General features: G+C 42.7%; 1 protein-coding gene across 14 annotated transcripts in view; it reads right to left on the reverse strand.

The window, feature by feature from the left end:
• The window catches only part of LOC118414965 (calpain-B-like), a 102,000-nt gene that overhangs the window by 20,002 nt on the left and 59,567 nt on the right, over positions 1-22,431 (reverse strand). For 2 of the 14 annotated variants that reach the window (XM_035819316.1, XM_035819310.1), the window contains exons 6-13: positions 22,047-22,127; positions 21,515-21,588; positions 20,890-20,967; positions 20,301-20,473; positions 18,886-19,055; positions 18,244-18,449; positions 17,437-17,487; positions 16,600-16,654 (exon numbers count right to left, since the gene is read on the reverse strand). The exons of 4 other annotated variants lie outside the window; for them this stretch is intronic. In XM_035819316.1, the coding sequence (XP_035675209.1) occupies positions 16,600-16,654; positions 17,437-17,487; positions 18,244-18,449; positions 18,886-19,055; positions 20,301-20,473; positions 20,890-20,967; positions 21,515-21,588; positions 22,047-22,127 (888 nt within the window). Of the gene's footprint in view, positions 1-7,233; positions 8,976-9,356; positions 9,408-9,558; positions 9,594-10,518; positions 10,636-11,039; positions 11,122-11,381; positions 11,451-12,120; positions 12,171-12,401; positions 12,460-12,746; positions 12,831-14,518; positions 14,573-16,599; positions 16,655-17,436; positions 17,488-18,243; positions 18,450-18,885; positions 19,056-20,300; positions 20,474-20,889; positions 20,968-21,514; positions 21,589-22,046; positions 22,128-22,431 lie in introns of those variants that run through there. 8 more of the 14 variants (XM_035819320.1, XM_035819312.1, XM_035819309.1 and 5 more) reach the window with 7 other exon arrangements.

The raw sequence follows: 22,431 nt of genomic DNA on the forward strand, positions 1-22,431 counted from the left end.
AGGACTTCAGGCAGCCTAAGGTGCTGCCGTGTCTTCACACCTTCTGACAGCCGTGTTTGGATAGGCTCCTGGCCACAGAGCCGGCAGGGAAACTGGATTGTCCAACATGCCGACAGGACGTGCCACTCCCTGAAAATGGCGTCCAGGGGCTGAAGTCCAACTTCCTCGTTGGAAAGCTGCGCGACATTCTGCAACAACAGCCGAAAGGGGAAACTTCCGAGGCGCGGGAGGATGGAGTCCCCTGTACGGTCTGTGAGGCCGGGAACTCTGCTCAGTTCTACTGTGTGGAGTGTACCGACTACCTGTGTCAGACGTGTAAAGACATGCACCGTCGGTTCAAAGAAAGCAAGGACCACAAAACTGTAACAATACAAGACCTGCAATCCGGCCAGGCTGCCGCCGAGCTCCGGGGAAGAGAGACCTCCAAGTGTGAGGATCACCATGAACTGAACAAGTTCTACTGTGACACCTGTCACCGGGTCATCTGTCTGCACTGTGTGGTCACGGCGCACAAAGATCACCAGTATGTGGAGATAGAGAAGGCAGCCGAGAGAGAGGGAGCAAAGATCAAGGAAAAGCTGGCGACAGTGAAAAACACAGCAGACCTCCATCAGAACTGGATACAAGACTTGCAGTCAGTGAAGGACGAGTGGTCCTCACAGGTACAGCGGACAGAAGAACAGATCGGAAAACAAGTCAACTCGATCATCGAGACCGCGAAGAAGGTGGGAAACGACAGAATCGCTCAGCTTCGCTCCATGAACGCTGCTCGGGAGAAACAGATGGAAGCCGCCATGGAGGCAGCTGAGATGGACCTGGCCTCAGCCAGGAGCTGTGTCCAGTTCACGGACAACGTGTTGGAGTACGGGAGCCCGGCGGAGGTCATGTCGGTGGCCGGAGAACTGACCGGACGGTTGGACCAAATCGCGGACGAGAACACAACCAACAAGGCTGAAATGACCAAAGACTTGGTGAACTTGATAATTAACCTAAAACTTATAACGTGGAGCAGGAAGTGTCCAAACTTGTCGGTGAGATCACGAGAACAGCAATCCCGATGTTATCTTCACCTCCAACGTTAACTACACAGGTGCGGCACAATATGGTGATCGGTAATGACGACAGAGGTCTAAAACGCGTTCAAGTTGTAGGGAAGGATAGAGATGGACAGTCTCAATTTCTGACGTCGCTTGCTGTCACAGGAGAGGGAGAAATTGTAGCAACTGATTACGACAACTCACGTCTGCAATTGTTGGGCAAAGATGGGTCTTTCAAGAAGAAAGTCGATCTCAAATTTAAGCCATGGTCTGTGGCGGCACTGACAAACGGTGAGCTGTTGGTGACAGGAGACGGACACAGGATTCACGTACTGGACAAACTGGGGAGGGAGTCACGTGTCATCCAGGTGACAGGGGCTGCAGAGACAAGTGAAACTACTGAGGGAGTCGCGGTTGACAGTTTGGGACGCATCATCGTCACAATCGGGCACCAAGTTTTCAAACTCAGCCCCAGCGGTGACGTCATGATGAGGATCGGGGGAAAAGATCAAGGTCAGCAGTATTTTGGCTCCTTCCTCCGTGTGGCCGTCAACAGCAGGAACCAGATCATTGTCAGTGATGAGTGGAACAGCAACATGATGATGTTTGACCCCTTCGGTCGCCATCTGTTCACGTGCGGGTCACCTGGCTCGGGACCTGGTCAGCTGGACTATTCCCACTGTGTCATAACGGACAGCGAGGACAACATTATTGTGTCTGACTGTGGCAACAATCGTGTTTCCCTGTTCAGTCGGGACGGCACGTTTATCAGGCACGTGCTGACAGAGACTGAACACAGTCTGTTCGGTCCAATGGGACTGGCAGTGACTTGCGACGGACATTTGATTGTTTCTGATTACGATACTATCACTTTTTTCATGTGAAACGCAACTTTAATACTTAATCCATACTTCCAATCTATGTAATATTTTAATGTTTCCATAGTGTATTTTCTTTATGTCAAATTCATCTGTGACAATAAGCCGTCATTTGATTTGATTGCTTAACTTAATTTAACTCTTGTAAAGCCTTTCCTTAAGTTAAGGATATAATTTCAATACAATCTTGGCCACCTTTCATATAAGTATGAAACTTCATGGTTAATAATGACATGGCTATTCTGTTAATTGTGTCGATAGAGCAAATAGGATGGTTCATTATGAATTGACAATTTATCTTGACACGCTCGAATACGAATAAAATAACAACAGCAAATTATCTTTAAATTAATTAATAATTAGTACATATATTATGTGGTATATCTGACAAGGTCACGTAAATATTTCAAATGTCAGATATGGAACATTTGCTGTTTCTCTCAGGCCTGCCTCGCCATGCTCATTAGATTTTCTTCCAGCAGTGATATACATGTGTAGTTTTTTTGTCATACATTCCTGTATTCAACGAAACTGCAATCAAGTCGAATAAGATTGATATAGTCTACTAAAAAGGTAGATCAAAAATTGACAGGGACGTACTCCACGTTTTCTTTTCATGTATACGTATGGAATCCAAGTCTGACATGCCATGTCATCAGAGCTAGCCCTTTGTAATAGCCACGAGCTAACTGACAGCCCCAACTTTGCGTGTTGAACACAAAATATAAGTTTTATAACTAGTCACAGCAGCTGAAATGTCCCAGCGAGACATCACGGTACAGCAGTCAATTAAAATGTATCATAGCTGCTATCCCGGTTACCCCTCCCGATATATCAGTATATAGGTGTGCCAAAATATAGATTAGGCATCCCTGGCTCAGGCCGCCTTCATATCTTTTTGGCACAATGCATGAGCACTAGCACTTTGAAGAGCAAAATCTCGAGCAAAGTTCATTGATGATGGGTATTTTGTGCGTTTTGACGCTTTTCAAATCGCACTTTTACGTCGTGGATGGCACTTGATCTATTATTATGTCTTAGGTCATGCAGACCCAATTTTGTCGCTCAACGGTGTCGATCGAGTAAACAAAATCTTACAATTACGGCAGAAATTGAATATGTAAATCAAAATAGTTTTTGACACAGAATATCAATTGACAGGTGAAGATTAGAACGGGTAAAAGACGACTGCATTTTAAAAGCTTTGGCTAATATTACACATGATATATAGCGGTGATTTGTACCATGGTTTTGTTCTGGCAATACAGTAGAAGTCTATTCGCCAGCGTATCTTGTGCAATTATTCGGCTGGTGCAATAATGCGAAGTTATCCGGCTGTACCGCACCGGTTAGGGATTTGGTGATTCCATGAAATTAACAAAATTGTGCGTTAATCCGCTGTGCAATCTACTGGCTTCTACTGTATTGCTTAAAAGAGGCCTATAGATAAACAGCGATGAATGCGGTGTTTTCAGGGCGGTTACACTGATTGACATACCAGAGTTTGGCGTGCGCCAGTGGCTTTCTGTGGGGGGCCTGGAGGCAACAAGTAAGAATGAGGATTCTTTTTCGTGTTTATTCTTTCTTTTGTAAGAAAACGACAGTTTCGACGCAAGTGCGGTGTGTTAAAACTGTTTTTGCACAACCCCTCCTGTCCAGTGGAACGTTCCACTGTGAACGTCACCAGGCGTCAACAAGTTTAGTTTCGCTGCGTCATACTTCCGGGTGAGAAAATGGCGTCGAACGCAATCAGCGACATTACCGACGAATTTCTCGTCTGTCAGGTTTGTTTGGAGGACTTCAAGCAGCCTAAGATGCTGCCGTGTCTTCACACCTTCTGCCAGCCGTGTTTGGAGAGGCTCCTGGCCACAGAGCCTGTAGGGAAACTGGACTGTCCAACATGCCGACAGGACGTGCCACTCCCTGAAAATGGCGTCCAGGGGCTGAAGTCCAACTTCCTCGTTGGCAAACTGCGCGACATCTGCAACAACAGCCGCAACAACAGCCGAGAGAGGATACTTCCGATGCGGAGGAGGATGGAGTCCTCTGTGCAGTGTGTGAGGTCGGGAACACGGCTCAGTTTTATTGTGTGGAGTGTAAAGACTACCTGTGTCAGACGTGTAAAGACATGCACCGTCGGTTGAAAGTAAGCAGGGACCACAAAACTGTAACAATACAAGACCTGCAATCCGGCCAGGCTGCCTCCGAGCTCCGGGCAAGGGAGACCTCCAAGTGTGAGGATCACCAGGAACTGAACAAGTTCTACCTGTCACCGGGTCATCTGTCTGCACTGTGTGGTAACGGCGCACAAAGATCACCAGTATGTGGAGATAGAGAAAGTGGCCGAGAGGGAGGGAGCAAAGATCAAGGAAAAACAGGCCACAGTCAAGAACACAGCAGACTTGCATGAGAAATGGATACAAGACTTGCAGTCAGTAAAGGACGAGTGGTCCTCACAGGTACAGCGGTCAGAGGAACAGATCAGAAAACAAGTCAACTCGATCATCGAGGCCGCGAAGAAAGTGGGAAACGACAGAATCGCTCAGCTTCGCGCCATGAACGCTGCTCGGGAGAAACAGATGGAAGCCGCCATGGAGGCAGCTGAGATGGACCTGGCCTCGGCTAAGAGCTGTGTACAGTTCGCGGACAACGTGTTGGAGTACGGGAGCCCGGCGGAGATCATGTCGGTGGCCGGAGAACTGACCGGACGGTTGGACCAAACCGCGGACGAGAAGAGAGCCGGCAAGGCCGAAATGACCAAAGAATTGGTGAACTTGACCGTCGAACCTTCGACTTATAACGTGGAGCAGGAAGTGTCCAAACTTGTCTGTGTGATCACGAAAACATTGATCCCGACGTTATCTTCACCTCCAACGTTAACTACGCAGGTGCGAGCAAATATGGTGATAGGTAAGGGTGACAGAGGCCTAAAACGCATTAAAGTTGCAGGGAAGGACAGATTTGGACAGTTTCAAGATCTGACGTCGCTTGCTGTCACAGCAGAGGGAGACATTGTAGCAACTGATCTTCATAACTCACGTCTGCAATTTTTGGGCAAAGATGGGTCTTTGAAGAAGAAAGTGGATCTCAGATTTAGCCCATTGTGTGTGGCGGCTCTGACAAACGGTGACCTGTTGGTGACAGGACACGGACACAGGATTCACGTGCTGGACAAAGAGGGGAGGGAGTCACGTGTCATCCAGGTGACAGGTGCTGCAGAGAAAGGTAAACCTACAGTCGGTATCGCTGTTGACGGTTTGGGACGCATCATCGTCACAATCGGGCACCAAGTTTTCAAACTCAGCCCCAGCGGTGACGTCATGATGAGGATCGAGGGCAAAGATGAAGGTCAGCAGAATTTTGGCTCCATCCTCCGTGTGGCGGTCAACAGCAGGAACCAGATCATTGTCAGTGATTGTAACAACAACAAAATTATGGTGTTTGACCCTTCCGGTCGCCATCTGTTCACGTGCGGGTCACCTGGCTCCGGACATGGTCAGCTGAACAATCCCTACTGTGTCATAACGGACAGCGAGGACAACATTATTGTGTCTGACTTTGGCAACCATCGTGTTTCCCTGTTCAGTCGGGACGGCACGTTTATCAGGCACGTGCTGACAGAGACTGAACACGGTCTGTACTGTCCAATGGGGCTGGCATTGACACACGACGGACATTTGATTGTTTCTGGGTACAGTACCATCACTTTTTTCATGTAAAACGCAGCTTTAAGACATCCACACGTACTTAATCCATATTTGCAATCTATGAAACATTTTAATGTCTCCAATATGTATCCACTGGGGACATACTGCGGGACGATACACTGGTGATAAAATGTGTCAACAACAAGAAAAGATTATCTAGGCTAGGGTCACAAACTGTGCTCCAAGTGGCTTGTTATTTGACTATTTCTACTATTTTTCGAGCGACCTGTGGAGCCTGGTAGAGGCACGGAAAATATTGCTTTACCAGAAATAAATGTATCTGTGAAACAATACGTAACATATGTTATCTGTCATTTTTAGTAGCTGTTAAAAATGCAAGGAATTCGACAACCGTATGGTCATAGGAATTGCTCCCTTGCTACATCTAGCTAGCTATTAGGGTACACTTAGCCTTTACAGGGTGTATTCCTAAATTGATACATGGTAGATGATATGGTTACACTTTTCTTTAGATTTAGATTGCTGTTAACATTTCAATGGCTCTATAGACTATAGTTGTTACAAATAAATGGCGAGGTAGTTGAAACTAGTAACTTGAAACATTGTCGTGTTGTTGGGTGTGAGAGCTATACTGTTGTTTGTCTTCCGCGAGCCTGCCATCTGTGACACCTGGGGGTCAGAGGTCGTCGTTGTGATCATAACAATGTTTTGATTGGGTCAGAAGCGCTAGTTTCAATCCTGGCGGAAGTTATGTGCACTACAATGACAAGCTAATGACGAATGTGTTTTTGCCGACGCACTGGAGGCGGAGGCATTTTTGAAAATCAAAAACCACGCACATGTCTATTCGTATCATGGAGCAGAGGTTGTAGGGATATCAAGTTGGACTGGTCTTCAGAAACAGGGGCTATATAAGAAGAGGCATTTCCGATGAACGCGAATAATCTATGGATGATTTTAAGATTCTTCAAATATCAAAATGGGTAGCCTTTGGGCAGTCCTACGTAAATTTCCAAGGCCTGCAACCTCACCGCTTTTCAATTAGCTCCAAAAAATGGGGGTCCAAACCACTCAGAAAATTTCCACAAGTCTCATCAACTTTTGTCTACCTTTTTTCATTGGCGACAGATTTGTTCTCCAGAAAAACTAAACCTAATAACCTTTTATGAAAGCTTCATTTCCTCCTGAAAAATATTTTGAAAGGTGTCACTTCTATATTTTTAGATGTCACTTTTAAAAGATGTGTAAAATTGAACAATGCTTGTGCTGACCAATTGTTTTAACTGAAATCAGTGCAATATGAATATTATAAAACGCGTATCATATATACCACTATGATTTTGTTATCTTTTGTGAATCGCCTGTAGACTCCATTGCAGTCTTCCGAACGGGGCTATATTAGGGGGGGGGGGCTTTTGTTCGATTTTCAACGTTGGCTAGGTTCTCTTGTGCCGGGAAAGGTGGAAGGGAGTTTGCCGTGATAGCGAGTTTCTGCCCCGTCCGACGTTTCCCGGCACAAGAGAGAACATAGCCAACGTTGAAAGGTCTGAATTAGTTGTCCAGTCTTAACTTTGTATCTGTACATATCAAATCATGACAGCAGCAACTCCGAGTATAAGAAACTTGAGTATATTTTATTTCAAATAAGTAAGTAGTACAAAAGTTGAGTGGGTTATATACTTATAACTCTTAATTCCTGGTTCGGTATACATATTTTTCAGTAACAAAACTAACAATTCGTGAGGATTATCTTTGGCAGAAGTCGACGACAGAGCTATGTATTATTATGTATATATATCTCATATCAGGGTAACGTTAGAGACTACGATCTTTAAAAAAAACACCGGTTCTCTCAGTAGAGATCCTGATCAGAGTCTGTAGATTTAAAGACATTCCCTTAAAAGAGATAGCTTTTCAACCTCGATTCATGTCATTTTAGATCACAAAATTACTACTCTGATCGTAGTTATTGTCTACAGAGATCGGTCGGGATCTCTACCGGTAGACTCCGGATCTTTACCGGGAGAATAGGGATCTCTACCGGAAGACTTGGGATCTCCACCGGAAGACTCGGGATCTCTACTGGTAGACTTGGGATCTCTACCGGAAGACTCGGGAGTTCTACCGGAAGACTCGGGATCTATACCGAAAGACTTGGGATATATACCAGAAGACTTGGGATCTCTACCGAAAGACTCGGGGTCTATACCGGAAGACTGGGGATCTCTACCGGAAGATTCGGGATCTCTACCGGAAGACTCGAGATCTCTACCGGAAGACTCGGGAGTTTTACCGGAAGACTCGGGATCTCTACCGCAAGACTCGGGAACTATACCGGAAGACTCGGGATCTCTACCGGGAGACTCGGGAACTATACCGGAAGACTCGGGATCTATACCAACAGACTAGGGAATTCTGCCAGCTAGCAATCTCTACCTGACATATGCTTTCATTGTTATGTTCGCAGTTTAGCAAAGCCACGCACGGGATGTAAGATTAGTTAGATAGATATATCAATAGCAGAATAAAAACTGACAGGTAGCAATATCATCCTAAACTCACAGTGCTATTATATCATACGTGATATTATATGTATCAATAACGAAACGAATATGATGATAACGAGATAATTGAGTCTATATATCTTAGTCAATGAAGCACATATAGAAGTGTCAACCAGCTAGTATAGTGTTCAAGACGTCAATACTTAAATGTTGTTGTCAGAATATAACCACATGATATTCTTATTGAATAGACTATACTAAGTACAACGTCATATATACGTTATATGATATATATAGTAAAGAGTAGAATAAGCACCATATAGAAGAGTAAGAGAGATTTGACATTATCTCAAACTACGAACAGCAGTGTCCTGCCAAATAAGGAGGTTCAAAGGTCCAACTGCGCTTGCGCATCGAAAAGCATTGTGGGTAAATATGTCGAAGGCGATGACCCCTGAAATTACACGTCTGGGCATTGTTATTGTAGTGCAAACCAACCGACGGAGTCGGGACATGTATAAAGCTATCGGTTATGACAAGGACTGTTTACAAGCCTTCACCTTGGAAATATTTATTACCCACAGTGCACTTCTTTGCACATGCTCAGTTGGATAATGAACCTCGTTAGTAATGTAATAATATGTGTAATCGGTCGGACTGTACTTCAGGAAGATACGTCGCCATATTGATGATGTCCCACGTTAAAAAAAGCCTTCTTCTTCGATGTTCCATGGCCACCAACGGTGTTAGATACGCTGCTGTGTAGGCGTGTCGACTTAGAGACGATGTTGTAGACGTCTTACATCTGTCTTGAGGTATGAGGTCTTGCCAGGAGCTAAAGGATTTCTTCTTTTACAGAAACATTCCCAGAAGAATATGCACCTCCTCCTGTGTATGGAAAAAAGGGATAACAGTTTTATGTATAATTTCTATAATAATGACCGTTATGTTGATAAATATATGTCCGAAAAAAAGATCGTATGGGAACTACTTTCTCTCAAAGTTATTTTCCATGAGCAAGCAACATTGATATTTCTGGCAGTCAACATGGTATTCAACAAACTTCTATTTACTATTGGCATAATCATAATGTGGTATTGACAAAAGAAACACCGTTCATGAAATGCACGAGCTCAAGCAGGTTTAGAAACAAGCGATACACGTATCTACGCGTTACAAATGTGTACGTGCAAGTGGATGTAAAAATGGGCGATTTTCTTTATTTTCTAAAGATGAATAGATATGGTCTAGAAATGGTCTAGAAATTACCTTTAAAAGGGCGACACTCTTAAGTGTAGTTTTATTGGATACTGCGTGCACCTGTGTCGACGAGAATTAGCACACGTGTGTTGAATGCCACAGATAATGGCTGATTCGGTTATTCTGTAATCGTGATATGATATGAATTATACAATGTGTTATGGTCAGCATGTTTTTATCTTTTAAGACTTCAAAATCGCTGTGTACTCACCGGCCGGCCTTTCATTCCAGCTAGAGCCGGAGAATCTGCAACACAAAGTTAACTTCATTAAAGAAAGCATAACTGCTGTTACAAATGTCAATTATAACGCCACATAAGCAATAGACTTAGTAGTACTTATATTATGCTTCAAGTCTTATTGTGATTCTACTATTCTAACGTAAGCCGATTAGTGGTTTAAACTGCTCATGGGCAGAGATACGTTATTGTGGGTAACATGTCAAAAGTGAAGGCCCTTAGCCTACTTATGGTCTAGACGGGAACAACTACTTAGGGGCCGTCATGATCTCCTTTGACAAAAAGCATTTTCATGCGCATATTTTGTTATGTCTCAGTTGCCGTCAACTTTCACATACTGTACTTTCTCAATTTAAGTACACACCCAATTAAAATTAGCACCCCTGATTTGGGGCAAGTCTTAGGCAAATCTTTGAGACTGTAAGGCAAAATGAAAAAAAAAACCTCAAAGTAGGCACCTGGCAACAACTTTTCAATAGTGAAAAGTGTTTTCAAAGTGCGTACTTTATTCGAGACAATTCGGTTTTACCCACGATGCATCTCGCAGTGCATGCTCAGTTTGACCCGTCAACCGGCTTGTTCAGGGTGACAACGTAGAAACTTTACTTTACACTTTACTCCCAACACTGAATTACACTATAGGGACTTACCCCTCTAAATTTTCGGTCAAACTCCGTCGACCGTGTTCACAGAATGACTCTCTCTATTTCCAGTAGTCAGGAACACGCCACTTTTTTAGGAGGGGGTCATAATCATCAGAAAGTCTATGTCGCCCCCTGTCCGATCGAAAATGTAGAGGGGTAAGTCCCTATAGTTTAATAAAGTGTTGGAAGTAAAGTGTTAGCATTTTCCTATAATGTATTCTACCAACACAGATTAACTTTCATGCTAAGTAAACATGATATAACATTTTAATGTTCAGATATTCCTCACCGAAGAAGGCCTTGAGCCTGATGGCTATCCTCCAGAAGCTTGCCGCTGAAATCGTGTTGTCCTGGTCGGCATAGCGACGGATAATCTTTGCGGTAAGTTGGGCGTCTATAGTTACACCTGCGGGAAGACCAGCCACCAGTCATTTGCATACGCACACATATCAACGTAAATTCTTCTGATGGAAAGTTCATTATCTTTTTGGACCAATAAAAAACTCCATTCTAATTGGATATACAGCCAAGGCGGCCTATAATTCACACTTTTCCGTCACTGTCTGTTTGAATTGGCTATATGATAATACACCGTATCGTCAATGAGTCGCGGCGGCATAGCGCCTGGTCAGTGATATCTCGTTCGCTTCGCTCACTCTATGGTTTATTCTGTGACAAAAAGTTACTGGCCAGGTCACCTTTAACACTTCGAGGCTGATCATCAAATCGTAAATATTGGATAGATTATAATAGTCATAGTCATAGAATATGCAAAGAGTAGAAATCATTGTATGGAATCTTGGTCCATACCACAAACATCTCGCAGCGCCTCTCGCAGCTCGTACGACTCCAGCTTGCCGTTCTTGTTAGCGTCGCTCTTGTTGAATGTAGCCTAAAACGGAGTAACAGTATTCATTATAAATAGGTGAAGCGGATGCGGCGACAATAAAGACATTTTCAAACAGTAGGGAACAGTAGGGAAAGCGGTATCTCACTGGATCTATGTACTCTTTCTTTTGCTTCAATACTCTACATCTCATAAGATAAGGGATAAGAAATAAGTACCAAGTTACGAAGATGGCGTGAATGCCATGTGTGAAACTTGCGGCAAAATAGTCGACGTGAAGTTCTGATCCAACTGAAGTTACATACCATCCAACCACAGATGTCGTTCCAAAGCTCTTTGAACTCGCTGTACTCAATCTTCCCCGAGCCGTCCGCCTAAGCCTGAGTCAAGGATTCAATCTATCATTGTATAAGTCTAGTTTCTTTTTTCCTCTGCATCCATAAGACCATATGTGGTCCCTTTGTGCATTTAGCCCTCGGGCATGAATATGCAATAAAGATTATCATATCATAATATCGTAAATGTCTAAATGCCATTCATAAAAGTTCTCTCAAAAGATAGAGTTTCCACCTTTGATTCCTATCATTGTAGATAGGAATGACTTGAAACCAAGGATCTATAGGTAGAAGAACACATTTATACATTGCTGTATTCTGGTCCATCTGGATCTCTGCTGGTAGAAGAAGCGTTTTTGCCAAATTGCAATATCTAATTGGTAGTCTAATAACTTTGCAAGTGAAACCACCTGATTTCGAAAAAGATTCTAAAGCCATTCGAGCATCAAAAACGGACGCGGTGATCTAAAATCAGTGTAAAGCTACCCATTAGCCTAAGATATGTGGTCACCTCCTTTGCATGTCAATCCGTACTTAAACCATTTCTTCAACAGATCTCCCCAGTGTCACTGACGAAAGGTAGTGGATGCTACCTAACACATCTGATCGTTTCCAAAATCATAGCCAGTTGCTTGAGTGACTGCTATAAATTTGTCGTATCTTACCTTCATCGATGTATAAAACTACCCGCTGTTATCAAAAAGGATACGTCGTACATCATGACCATGTCCCTGCAGACATCAAGCGTAAAGCTGGGGTCTGTGACAACAACAAAAGAAACATTTTTTACAGTGTTTAAGAATTATATAACATCTTAGAAACATATACATGTACTAATTACAGTTGATTACACACGGTATTTCTCGCTGATATTGATGAAAGAAAATGTTGTTGTTGTTTTTTCTAAAACCATTGCAAAGCGGCACTCCAGACACGGCAATACATCGTCCACTCAAATCATCATTCCAAAGAGGTGGTACAAGTACTTACCCTTGAAGTACACATCAATGACGCTCTTCAGTTCATAAGTATCGACTGCCGGCTCCACCTACCAAAAGAGTGTAACTTTGTTTATTTGTATTTGTTTTGTTTAAGCATGTTGGAATTAAGCTCTACTGTACATTAAGTATTTGTAGCATCTTGTAACCTTGGCCTGCATTTTAGAACACTGTCTACATTCATAGTTATTTGAAACAAGGCGAACGTTGTGATATATACGAATAGCATGCGTTTGTAACTTATCATATGTAGGGGTATACTAAGGTCGTGTTCTTCATACGACATGTGTGTAAAGCGGAAGTATACTTTATTTTCCGGAAATGACGTTGCCTTTACCTCCTCGTCTCCGCCCATGCTTGCGATGACCTCAAACGCCTTGCGGACTCTGTCCTCTTTCTCTCCGACCAGAGTTGGAGTAGGCTGTCAAAAAGCAATACAAAAATGTTGAGCATCCAGAAAGTATGCTTAGATTACAACTATGTACACTGAGTAACGAGTGTCTTGCTTTAGTCATGATCAACTCTACTCCCCGTAAAAAATAGGCTGTATTCGCAATGATAAGACGCAGTGTGTAATAACCATGTTAATGAACTTCAATGCAAATACTAGAACCACGAACTACTAAAACATCTAACCACGATTTCACGAAGAAATATACTGTTTTCATTTCAAAGACGGTATCTTAAACTTTTCAGAATGTACCCATTTTTTACTGTACACGTGTCCCATTCAGACATTATATTCCGTACAAGAAAGGCCATAGAGTAGGTTTACAGTGCTCAGTGCTAATGTAAAACAAAAGCCTGGTGTGTTTATGCTAATGTGCGTAATAACGCAGCTGGTGGTACTAAATCTAAAAATCTATTCTGAACATTTGTCACACAGCAATCGTTTGATGATGAATGCTGCATGTACAGGGATGCCTAAAAATTGTACGAATTTTATGAAATTCATACAAATTTGTGACAAACGCACAAATAACTGTGAACTTGCACTATTCGCATGTATTTCATCAATTTCGTACGAATATCTAAAGCCTCCATGATGTACGAGGGGCATTCAATAAGTAATGTCCCTGACCCATTTCCCATAGCAGGAGATTAATGAAACTTGGCACAGTTATTAGTCTTTCTCAAAATAGGAACCACCCAGAGTTATGCATTTCTCCCATTATTTGATGTAGCTCTGGACACCGTTCTTGTAGGACATCCCAGGTTGGTCCTCCGACAGGTGCCTCATCAATGGCAGAAGAGGGACGACCAGGTCTGGGAGCTGTTTCCACAGACTTCCGGCCTTGTTTGAATTCAGGATGCCAGTGTTTTACAAGGTCATATGATGGGGCATCATCACCATAAGTTTTTTTCATTTCATCAAAAGTCCCTTTTGGTGTGCGTCCTTTCAAATACAAAAACCGGATCACTGCGCGACACTCAACTTGCTCCATTTCACACCTGGTCCATTTCGCACCTGACTCAGTTCAAACACCAGTAAATCAGTAACCACAATTAGTTCAGAGCTGTTTTTTGCAACATAACCCATAGAGATATGACTCATTACACATGCAACATTTCATCTAGATCAGACAACTGGCAGTGGGTCAGGGGCATTACTTATTGAATGCCCCTCGTAGCTGAAGCGCATATAAGACACATACAGACATGATAATCTATATTCAATAATTAGTATGCCTGATTAGAATCAACCTTCATGATGTTCATGAGTAAAGTAGGTACACATAGATAGACAGCACCGACAGGATAAGACTATTGGCACTACCCAAGCGCGGGATGACTAAGGTCAAAGGTCAATGGCTTTCATACCTTCAATCATTTTTCTTTAATTTTGGTGTTGGCAGGAATACAGAGTTAAATCAAGGACGTTATATTACACTCTGATATAACGTCCTTGGTTAGATTATGCGCAGTGAAAATATATAGAATAATTTTCTTGACGATTGGTCTGTCCATTGACAAACCTATGACTGCATTCGAAACTTCTGACCTTTGACCTGAATGACAGTAACAACACGGACGAATGGAAACATCGATCAAAGCGGCTTGTTGATGACATTTTAGCCACAAGGCACAGTTTGTGGACCACTTTTGTACCTTTTCTTCCTCCCCTTCTTTTTCTTTTCCCTCCTCTCCCTCAGCCTCCTCCGGCTTTGGTCAAGCATCAGGGAAGAAAAAGGTAAAGGCTATGATGTGGGCTATCCCATGATTCCTTTGCGCGCTTTCCCATGATTCCTTTGGATAGAGGACTGGGTTGTCATCTGAAGTACACCCCCCTCGAAGGTAACGTCTTCCTTCAAAGCTCTACATATCCGTTACAAGAGTACGTGTATTTGAAAAAAAATATTTTTAAAGCCCAAAGCTATCAAGTAGGCACCGTCCTTGGGGCATCGCCAAAAAACCTCCAACACAACGTTTATACACCTTTCTCACGCGGCGGCCATGATAGATCGAAGAAGAGGTCAATGAGGCAAACAGACAAAACTTATTTCTAAAATCAGGTCCCATTTAGTTTTCCCCCAAACCACACAAATTTTCATGATATAAGATAGAATAATAAATATTACAAGAAGTCTTATGCACCGAAAGATGTAGCAATTTAGAGTAGTGTAGACTGACCCCATAGTCTTAAGAGATGCAAAATAAAAACATAATAATGCAAATTTTTAACGAATTTGCAGCCATTCACTTATTGGTCGATTTCCTAATTGGCAGGCTACCATTGGTCGAACTGCTAATTATGATGGACAGCCTTTTGTTTGCCACATTGAACTCGTTTTAGATCTATCATGGCCGCCGCGTGAGAAAGGTGTATACACCTCTTCCCCGCGCCAAATCTCGGAAAACACCCCTGTGGCCCAAGACACTTTGGGGACGAGTTCCCAGGGTTCTGGTAGAGTGACGATTCCTTTTGTGTTTCCGACAACTACCAACGATCGCCCTGTCTCGGTCTGGTCAGTTCCGAGGTATTTTACTGTCTGCCTGGACACCCGTCTTCCCTGGAAATGGCACACAGTGAAACAAGGGCCAACCATGTAACTCGAAGTTTCGTACTTTTAATTTCTGGAGGTGTTGGGGGTAAGGGGTGAGAGTCAGAGATTAAAGCTACGGTTCCAATTCCACCGGTGCCCGTAGGGGATGTAGCCCAGGCAGGGCTTCGTCACCACAAATTTGTCCCGGTGGAATGCCGGCTTCTGTGGGGGTACCTCTCGTAATTTTCACGGCGTCTCTTTGCTGCCAGATCCCGGGTTGATTTTAATTCTAAGTTGTTGTTGTTTTTAAATCAGGGGTCCCGGCCGTGCTCCAAAATAGCCTGGGAGCCAAGCCAGAAAGTGCCGAAAAATAGCCACCAGGGGCCCCTTTTTTTTCAAATGGGACCGCAGCATAGATCTAAGACGGTTGGGAAAAAGAAGAAAGATGTAACCAGCAGAGGGCTAGTCGGGAGGGATGGTTGCGAAATTAAGAGTAGGATAAATTATGGGTATGTTACGTCATTGAGTTAACTCAGTAGTTGATTACATATAGCTGGAATATTGGAATGCTTCGTAACAAGAAAACTTTTCTTTGTCGTGTAGAATAAAGAAATTCAAGCAAGAACGACAACCCAATCCTCTTTCAAAGGAATCCGCTTTTTCATGTTTATCCCGAGGTATTCGTAACGTTGTGAAGTAGCGCTATACTATCGGACAATACTACTAGTGGGTACGCTTGCGCACGCATTGGATTGCTAGGTGTAACGGTCTAAGAACGTTGGTTAGTGGTGCGCGATAAAATGTGCAGGCTAAAGTGTTCGTGGCTATTACTACAAGCTTATCAGCGACACGTGTTCAAGTACTCCTTGATATTGTTTCAGTGAAACGCTCGCCTAACTCTCATTTCCGCATTGACATTTGGTTCAAACTACGCATGCGCAGCGAAATGTATTGTGGGTACGTGTCAAAGGTTAAGGCCCCTGAGACATAAACAAAACACGTTTGGACAGTACTTAATCTGATCTGGACGAGAACTGTAACTGTTTACAAGTTCGAAACTTTCACCTTTAACATGTTACCCACAATACACATCGCTGCGCATGTACATTTGAAACCAGATGAGCCCCCTCATAAACCTACAGGTACAATTGTTACTGACAGATTTCTGGAGAATCTTAGGAATTGAATATCATCGGATTCCCGTACCTTTTTGACTTCTACTGTTTGTTCCCTCCTAATGACTTGTTCAGGTTCCGCATCCCTGAAGAAAAAGGGGAAAACGACATTTAGTATGTATCATATCAAAGAGGAATGTGCATACGATGCATTTCATTCTTTTAAGAATGAACCAAAGACCGCAAAGCCCATAGAATAGATGAACATTCCTTCTCATAAATTACTTGTTCTTCCACTGTCTTGCGAATCAGATTAGATATATCTATTTAGAAACTGCGTGTTTACGATCAAAGTTATGTAATATAAAGGAGGGTCATTTTTGGTCCTTGTAAAAATAAACACGGGACTAGCTGACTAGAGAAACGCGCCAAAATCTTACCAACGTCACAGACCCTGTTTGTAACCAGGGTCCAGGGAGAAAACGCGAATACACAAACAAATAAAAATAAACGGAAACTTTCGGTAAACAACAACATGCACAAGCATGTGAACTGTTGCGTGTTAATTTCTACAATAAGCAGTGGCAACGTCATTATAATTAGTATGTCAAGCATCCGTCACAAGTATGGTTATCACAGTTTTGAGTGCGCATGTGTGAGTGGTGCATTGTGGTCTAGGAATAACTTGTTTGTTTTTCTTTTCTTTTTTTGCAACACGACAGAAAATTTGAACAACTGTCAGGGGTAAAAAAATCCCTGAAAATTGTCGTAGACTACTGCAAGGTAGTAGAAAGTTATGAAAGCCTCTACGCAAGTTAGATATCATTTAACATGCCAAGGAATCTTCAACTTTGACCTAGACCACAATGCATCTCGCGCGTATCGTACAAATCAGACAGTTGGGTTCCTTTTTGCAGATGTCACTCACGTGTGGTGCTTCTCCTCAAGGATTCGATCTACGAAGAAGTCGTCCTGGTCTCTTTAATGGAACATGACATGGCGTGGAACAGACGGTGAACGAGTGAGCAACGTAAAGTCAAGCAAGCGAAGAGTAGTCATTGAGCTTAGTGTAAACATAGACAGGTCCGCTAGGTGGAGCTCGCCAGCGTGAACAGTGTGACTAAACAGACGAAACGTTTGCAATAGAGAAATGGGAAACAGAAAAAGAAGTAACGTTACAGAACATGATGTGGTGAAATGCATAACAATGTCAAAACTATAGTGAAGAGAGTTCTCACCCAATCGTCGGATTAAGTTAGCCTGAAAGTTTGGCTTTTGATATACATTTTATTTCCTAAATCAACCATTCTTTCTAATGCCTACCGGCGATAACGCAGCCGTTAACCGTAAATTTAGGGGTAAAAAAACGTTTATCCTGATTGGCCAACATGATGGCTCTCCTTGGTGCTGATTTGTCGGCACCGTCACTGTCCTTGGTGCTGATTGGCTACTAGCTGCACTGTGCTTTGATGGATATCTTCGAAAGCCCAAAGAGACACTACGCGAACGCTTGTCCATACCATATCGCTTCTAAAACAAAAGGTCATAAGGCTGGTTTGTAGAAAGCTTGGAGATTGTTTGGTAAAGGCTTGACAACGACTCGGAAGGCATAGAAATGATTTGAAGAAGGGTTGGAAATGGGACGGAAAAGCTGTTGTGTATTGTCACTTTGGGCTTTCGTACATTTTTTACTTCAGCACTTAAACGTTGTCTAAGACACAACGCAAATACGTACTCTGTCGTGCTTGGCTTCTCTGTGTAGATCCTCAACAAGAAATCGGCTTCCTCGTTCGGTTTGAAGGTGGAGGGCATGACGATGTAGTTTCCGGGAGGGAGTTTGACACGTTTGGTCACCTCTCGCAGGTTGATGTAGGACCCACTGGTGGCAGCTGGGCGGCGTGTGCACACGTCTCTCTTCTTCAGCTTCTTCTGGTTCGGGGCCTAAAGCAAACAGTTCACGGTTGTCAATGATTTGATGACGATAACAATGGCTTGCTCTCTAAAATATGGCTGCGCCTGACTAGAAATCGTAAGGTGGCGCAAGTTGAAGTATACGTCTGGCCACACTGACTATATTATATGGATGACATCACGCAGCCATAAATGTCCTTCCGGGATGTAAATCGTAGAAAGAAACTACAAAATGAGCAAACTCATCCCCCCCCCCCAACAAAACGGTGGAAAACGTATACAAATCTATTTTTGGTCAACCGTCACCTAACATTACTTGAATTCGAAGTTAAATCCATAAAAATCTAATACTGGCAAAACAACCCGACTTCTATAAAAGTGTCCCTATAGAGCATATCAGAAGATTCCATACGGCACAACATGTCGAAAGTACCACCTAAACAGATATTCGTGACCTTTGACCTACCGTTTCATAGATGTAGAAGCCTACTGCCAGGTTAGCCTTCCCGAGATGCTTCTGTTTACGGCGGTCCTTTTGAATGAGGCTGAAGACAACGGTACACGTGTCGTCATCATCTTCGTCATCCGGGTCCTCCACCTGCACGATGTACTGGGGATTGCTACAGAACGTACTGGCTGAAATAGCAAATTATGAATTATATCACAATTTTTGTTCCTTTCTTCAAACCACATACAATACTTAAGTGAGCCAATATTTCGGTGACCACCTGCCTCATAAACTTAGTCACGTTTGGGACCGCATTGTTAAAAAGTTACTTACGGCGGTGCATTTGTCAGTCTTTACTATTGTTTCTTGACAAAATCTACGATGTAAATACGACAATGCATTAACTTGCATTGATAAATTTAGTAAGATAACAAGAAAAGATACAATTCTTTATCAATGCTTGCGTAGGTGTAATAAAGCTTCTATTCGTCCGATGTGTTTTTCCAATCAAAGGGGCAATTTTGCAATTACTATAGGCTTAGGGCGAAGTATACAGTTCTGTTTCATAATCTATGAGCAGGTATGCTGGGACAAAACATCGGTTTCCCGTCATTCAAATAGTTCTGTCTATGGGTAACGTAACGTTTAGCAATGATGATCCTGATTGGTAGACATGATAGCTCTCCTTGGTGCTGATTTGTCGGTCCCCGTCACTCTTCTTGGTGCTGATTGGTCATAATGACTTGTCTACAAATATCGGCTGACATGGTTGCGTGTCAAAAAACGCAACAACCAAAACAAGAAATCTTTTAAGAAAAGCTGTGCATTGCCGCGTATTTTATGACTGAACTGCTGAGAGCGACACCTAGCTTCTTCAGTAGGAAATGCAGCAAAAGGGGATATTGGAAATTTACCTCATTATCATAATATATGTCACATGAATTATTGGCACATTAAACAGGTTTTGTAAAACTTTTTGACCCACAATGAATATGCATTATTTTTCATTACAAAATAAGTTCCTTCTGATGCAATTTGTGATATATCTTTATATAAACATGGTGAATTAATCTTTAACCTGTGTGGTTTTAAACTTCTCTACACCTGTTAAACGCCATCTGAGAATCAGTTCAGTTCATCTGAGCATATGTAAGGTTTATACGTGAAGAATTGTGCTATGGGTACCTGTTACCGTTCATTTGATTATTTCTTCTTCTAATGCAATAATTAAGTTTCATCATTCATTTCTGTTTATTTAGGAATCGTCATGATAGTCAATGAAACTGATTCCAAATGGTATTATACATCGGTAAACACGCACATAAATAGGTACCGCTTGAAAATAGGTACCGCACGGCAATTGGTACCGCACGGCAATAGGTACCACACGGCAATAGGTGCCGCTATTCCAGCCCCTTTATCCAGACACATACTTCTGTAGTTGGCGCACCCTCCAGCAGTCATGCCCCGCTGCCACTTCCCGTGGCGCTCCGTGGAGTTCCACTTCTTACAGCCGACCAGCTCCGGCTCCACCTCCCCTACAGACGGCTCCAGGTGACAGATCTCAAGCGTCTTCCAGATGTCCAAGAAATCTTGGAAGGACATCCTAGGGAGAGAGAAAGAGAGAGAGGGGGGAGAGAGAGAGAGAGAGAGAGAGAGAGAGAGAGAGAGAGAGAGAGAGAGAGAGAGAGAGAGAGAGACATCATCAGTGTTTAAACATCAGATGCTCAAACTTTGAGCGGAGTTGCAGGTCGATAGGTTCTGAACAGAGATTGGAGCTGATGCCCACTTGGGGACACCTTTGACCCGTTGCTGACGTCACACTTTCGTTCAGGTCACGTGAATTAGGTTTTTGGTCATTTCAAATTTAGAGGGGTCAAAGGACTGACCGAAAGCTTGTTGGTAAGTGTTATACATTGTGTACGGAATATAACGTGTAAAAACTTTTATTATGTCGATTAAGGCCACATATGAACCTTCACATGAAAGTGACATTGGTGTTTAAATCATTGTTTTGCATACCAGAATTCACCGTCGTCCCTTTTGACCACGCCCAGTTCTTCCTTTCTCTCCTCGGTTACGCCTTCCCATTGGGGTGATCTAGAGCAGTGATAAGAAACAAAGTGACGCTTTCTTGTAGTTATGTTTTAGAAACAGTATTAGCTTATACTAAGATCAATTGTTCTAATGCATATTGCAAGTCTTTCATAACCCAGGATGGTTGCGCGCAGGGATTATCTCTCTGTGTAACATTATATGTTGCGGGTTAATCAGTAACATAGCAATGTTTCTGTCATAGTATGCAACGTTATTTCACCTTTATCCGTGGGGTGAGCTATATCCGTTGCTTTTAGAATTGGGGTATTCAGGGATATCACTTCGATTGACGTTGTTGTCAAACTTCACTATTGTAAGAACTTTGAAACCACCGTCCATCGACTTGTTATCCCAAAATACCCAGTTTTTTTTTAAAACAACGGATAAAAATTACCTCGCAGATAAAGGCGAATTAGCTTTCTTTTTTTTTCAAGTAAAATATCGATTACACTGTTTTCGTCAAGTGATATTCTAAGAAATAATCCGTAGATAATCGTGCAAGGAGTATGTCAAAGCATGCCGTCCATATTAAGTCTTCTTGGTTACTTACTCGTCACTCCATGGCCCCTTCCATTCAATCTTGCCCCAGGGGTTCCGCACCCGGACGATTTGTTCTTCGTTAACCTTGAAAATGAAGGTTAGGAAGACCTCAATATACACAATAAACATAGTACAATGTGATATAAGAAATAACATAGCAGTTTATAGAGTACATCAATGTAAAGAAGTCTACTACTACAAAATAAACGAGTGAACTCCTACTTCCAATTCTCCAAGTACCCCATTACACCATTTCGGCCTTACGTGCTTCCACGATGTCAACATTCACACCAAGCAAGCACACCAGCTGAAACGAGCCAACCCCTACTTCCAATTCTCCAAGTATCCCATTATATATTAAACCATTTCCTCCTTACACGCAGACACTATGCATTGTTTCACATAATTGCGGACTCACACCAAGGCAAACAAACAAACACACCAGCTGATTACAATACCTTCGTTTTTACGGAGGTAGTAATTACTACTACTACTACTGCTATGGCTACTGATGTGCATGTACGGTTTAATACCAGACTTACCGTGGCAAACCCAGTAACACTGTAGGCGTGTTGCTGCACAAGGCCGTTAGATTGCACAGCCTCTAGTCCTGCAGTACCGCCCTGAAACGAAAGGAGGAGTTACATAAAGGCGTCTTTTAAAAAAGGAGTTTTTGCTCCAGGTTTGACGTCTATGTATACGTTTAGAATCCAAGTCTGGTATGCCTTCGGTTGGTTTTGCTCTAAAAGATTGCTTAAAAGAGACCTATAGATAAACAGCGCTGAATGTGGTGTTTTCAGAGCGGTTACACTGATTGACATACGAGTGTTTAGTGTGCGTTAGTGGCTTTCTGCGGGGGCCTGGAGGCAACAAGTAAGAATGATGATTCTTTTTCGTGTTTATTATTTCTTTTGTAACAATACGACA

The sequence above is a fragment of the Branchiostoma floridae genome, chromosome 4 (genome assembly GCF_000003815.2).
Source record: "Branchiostoma floridae strain S238N-H82 chromosome 4, Bfl_VNyyK, whole genome shotgun sequence".
Classification (NCBI taxonomy): domain Eukaryota; kingdom Metazoa; phylum Chordata; class Leptocardii; order Amphioxiformes; family Branchiostomatidae; genus Branchiostoma; species Branchiostoma floridae.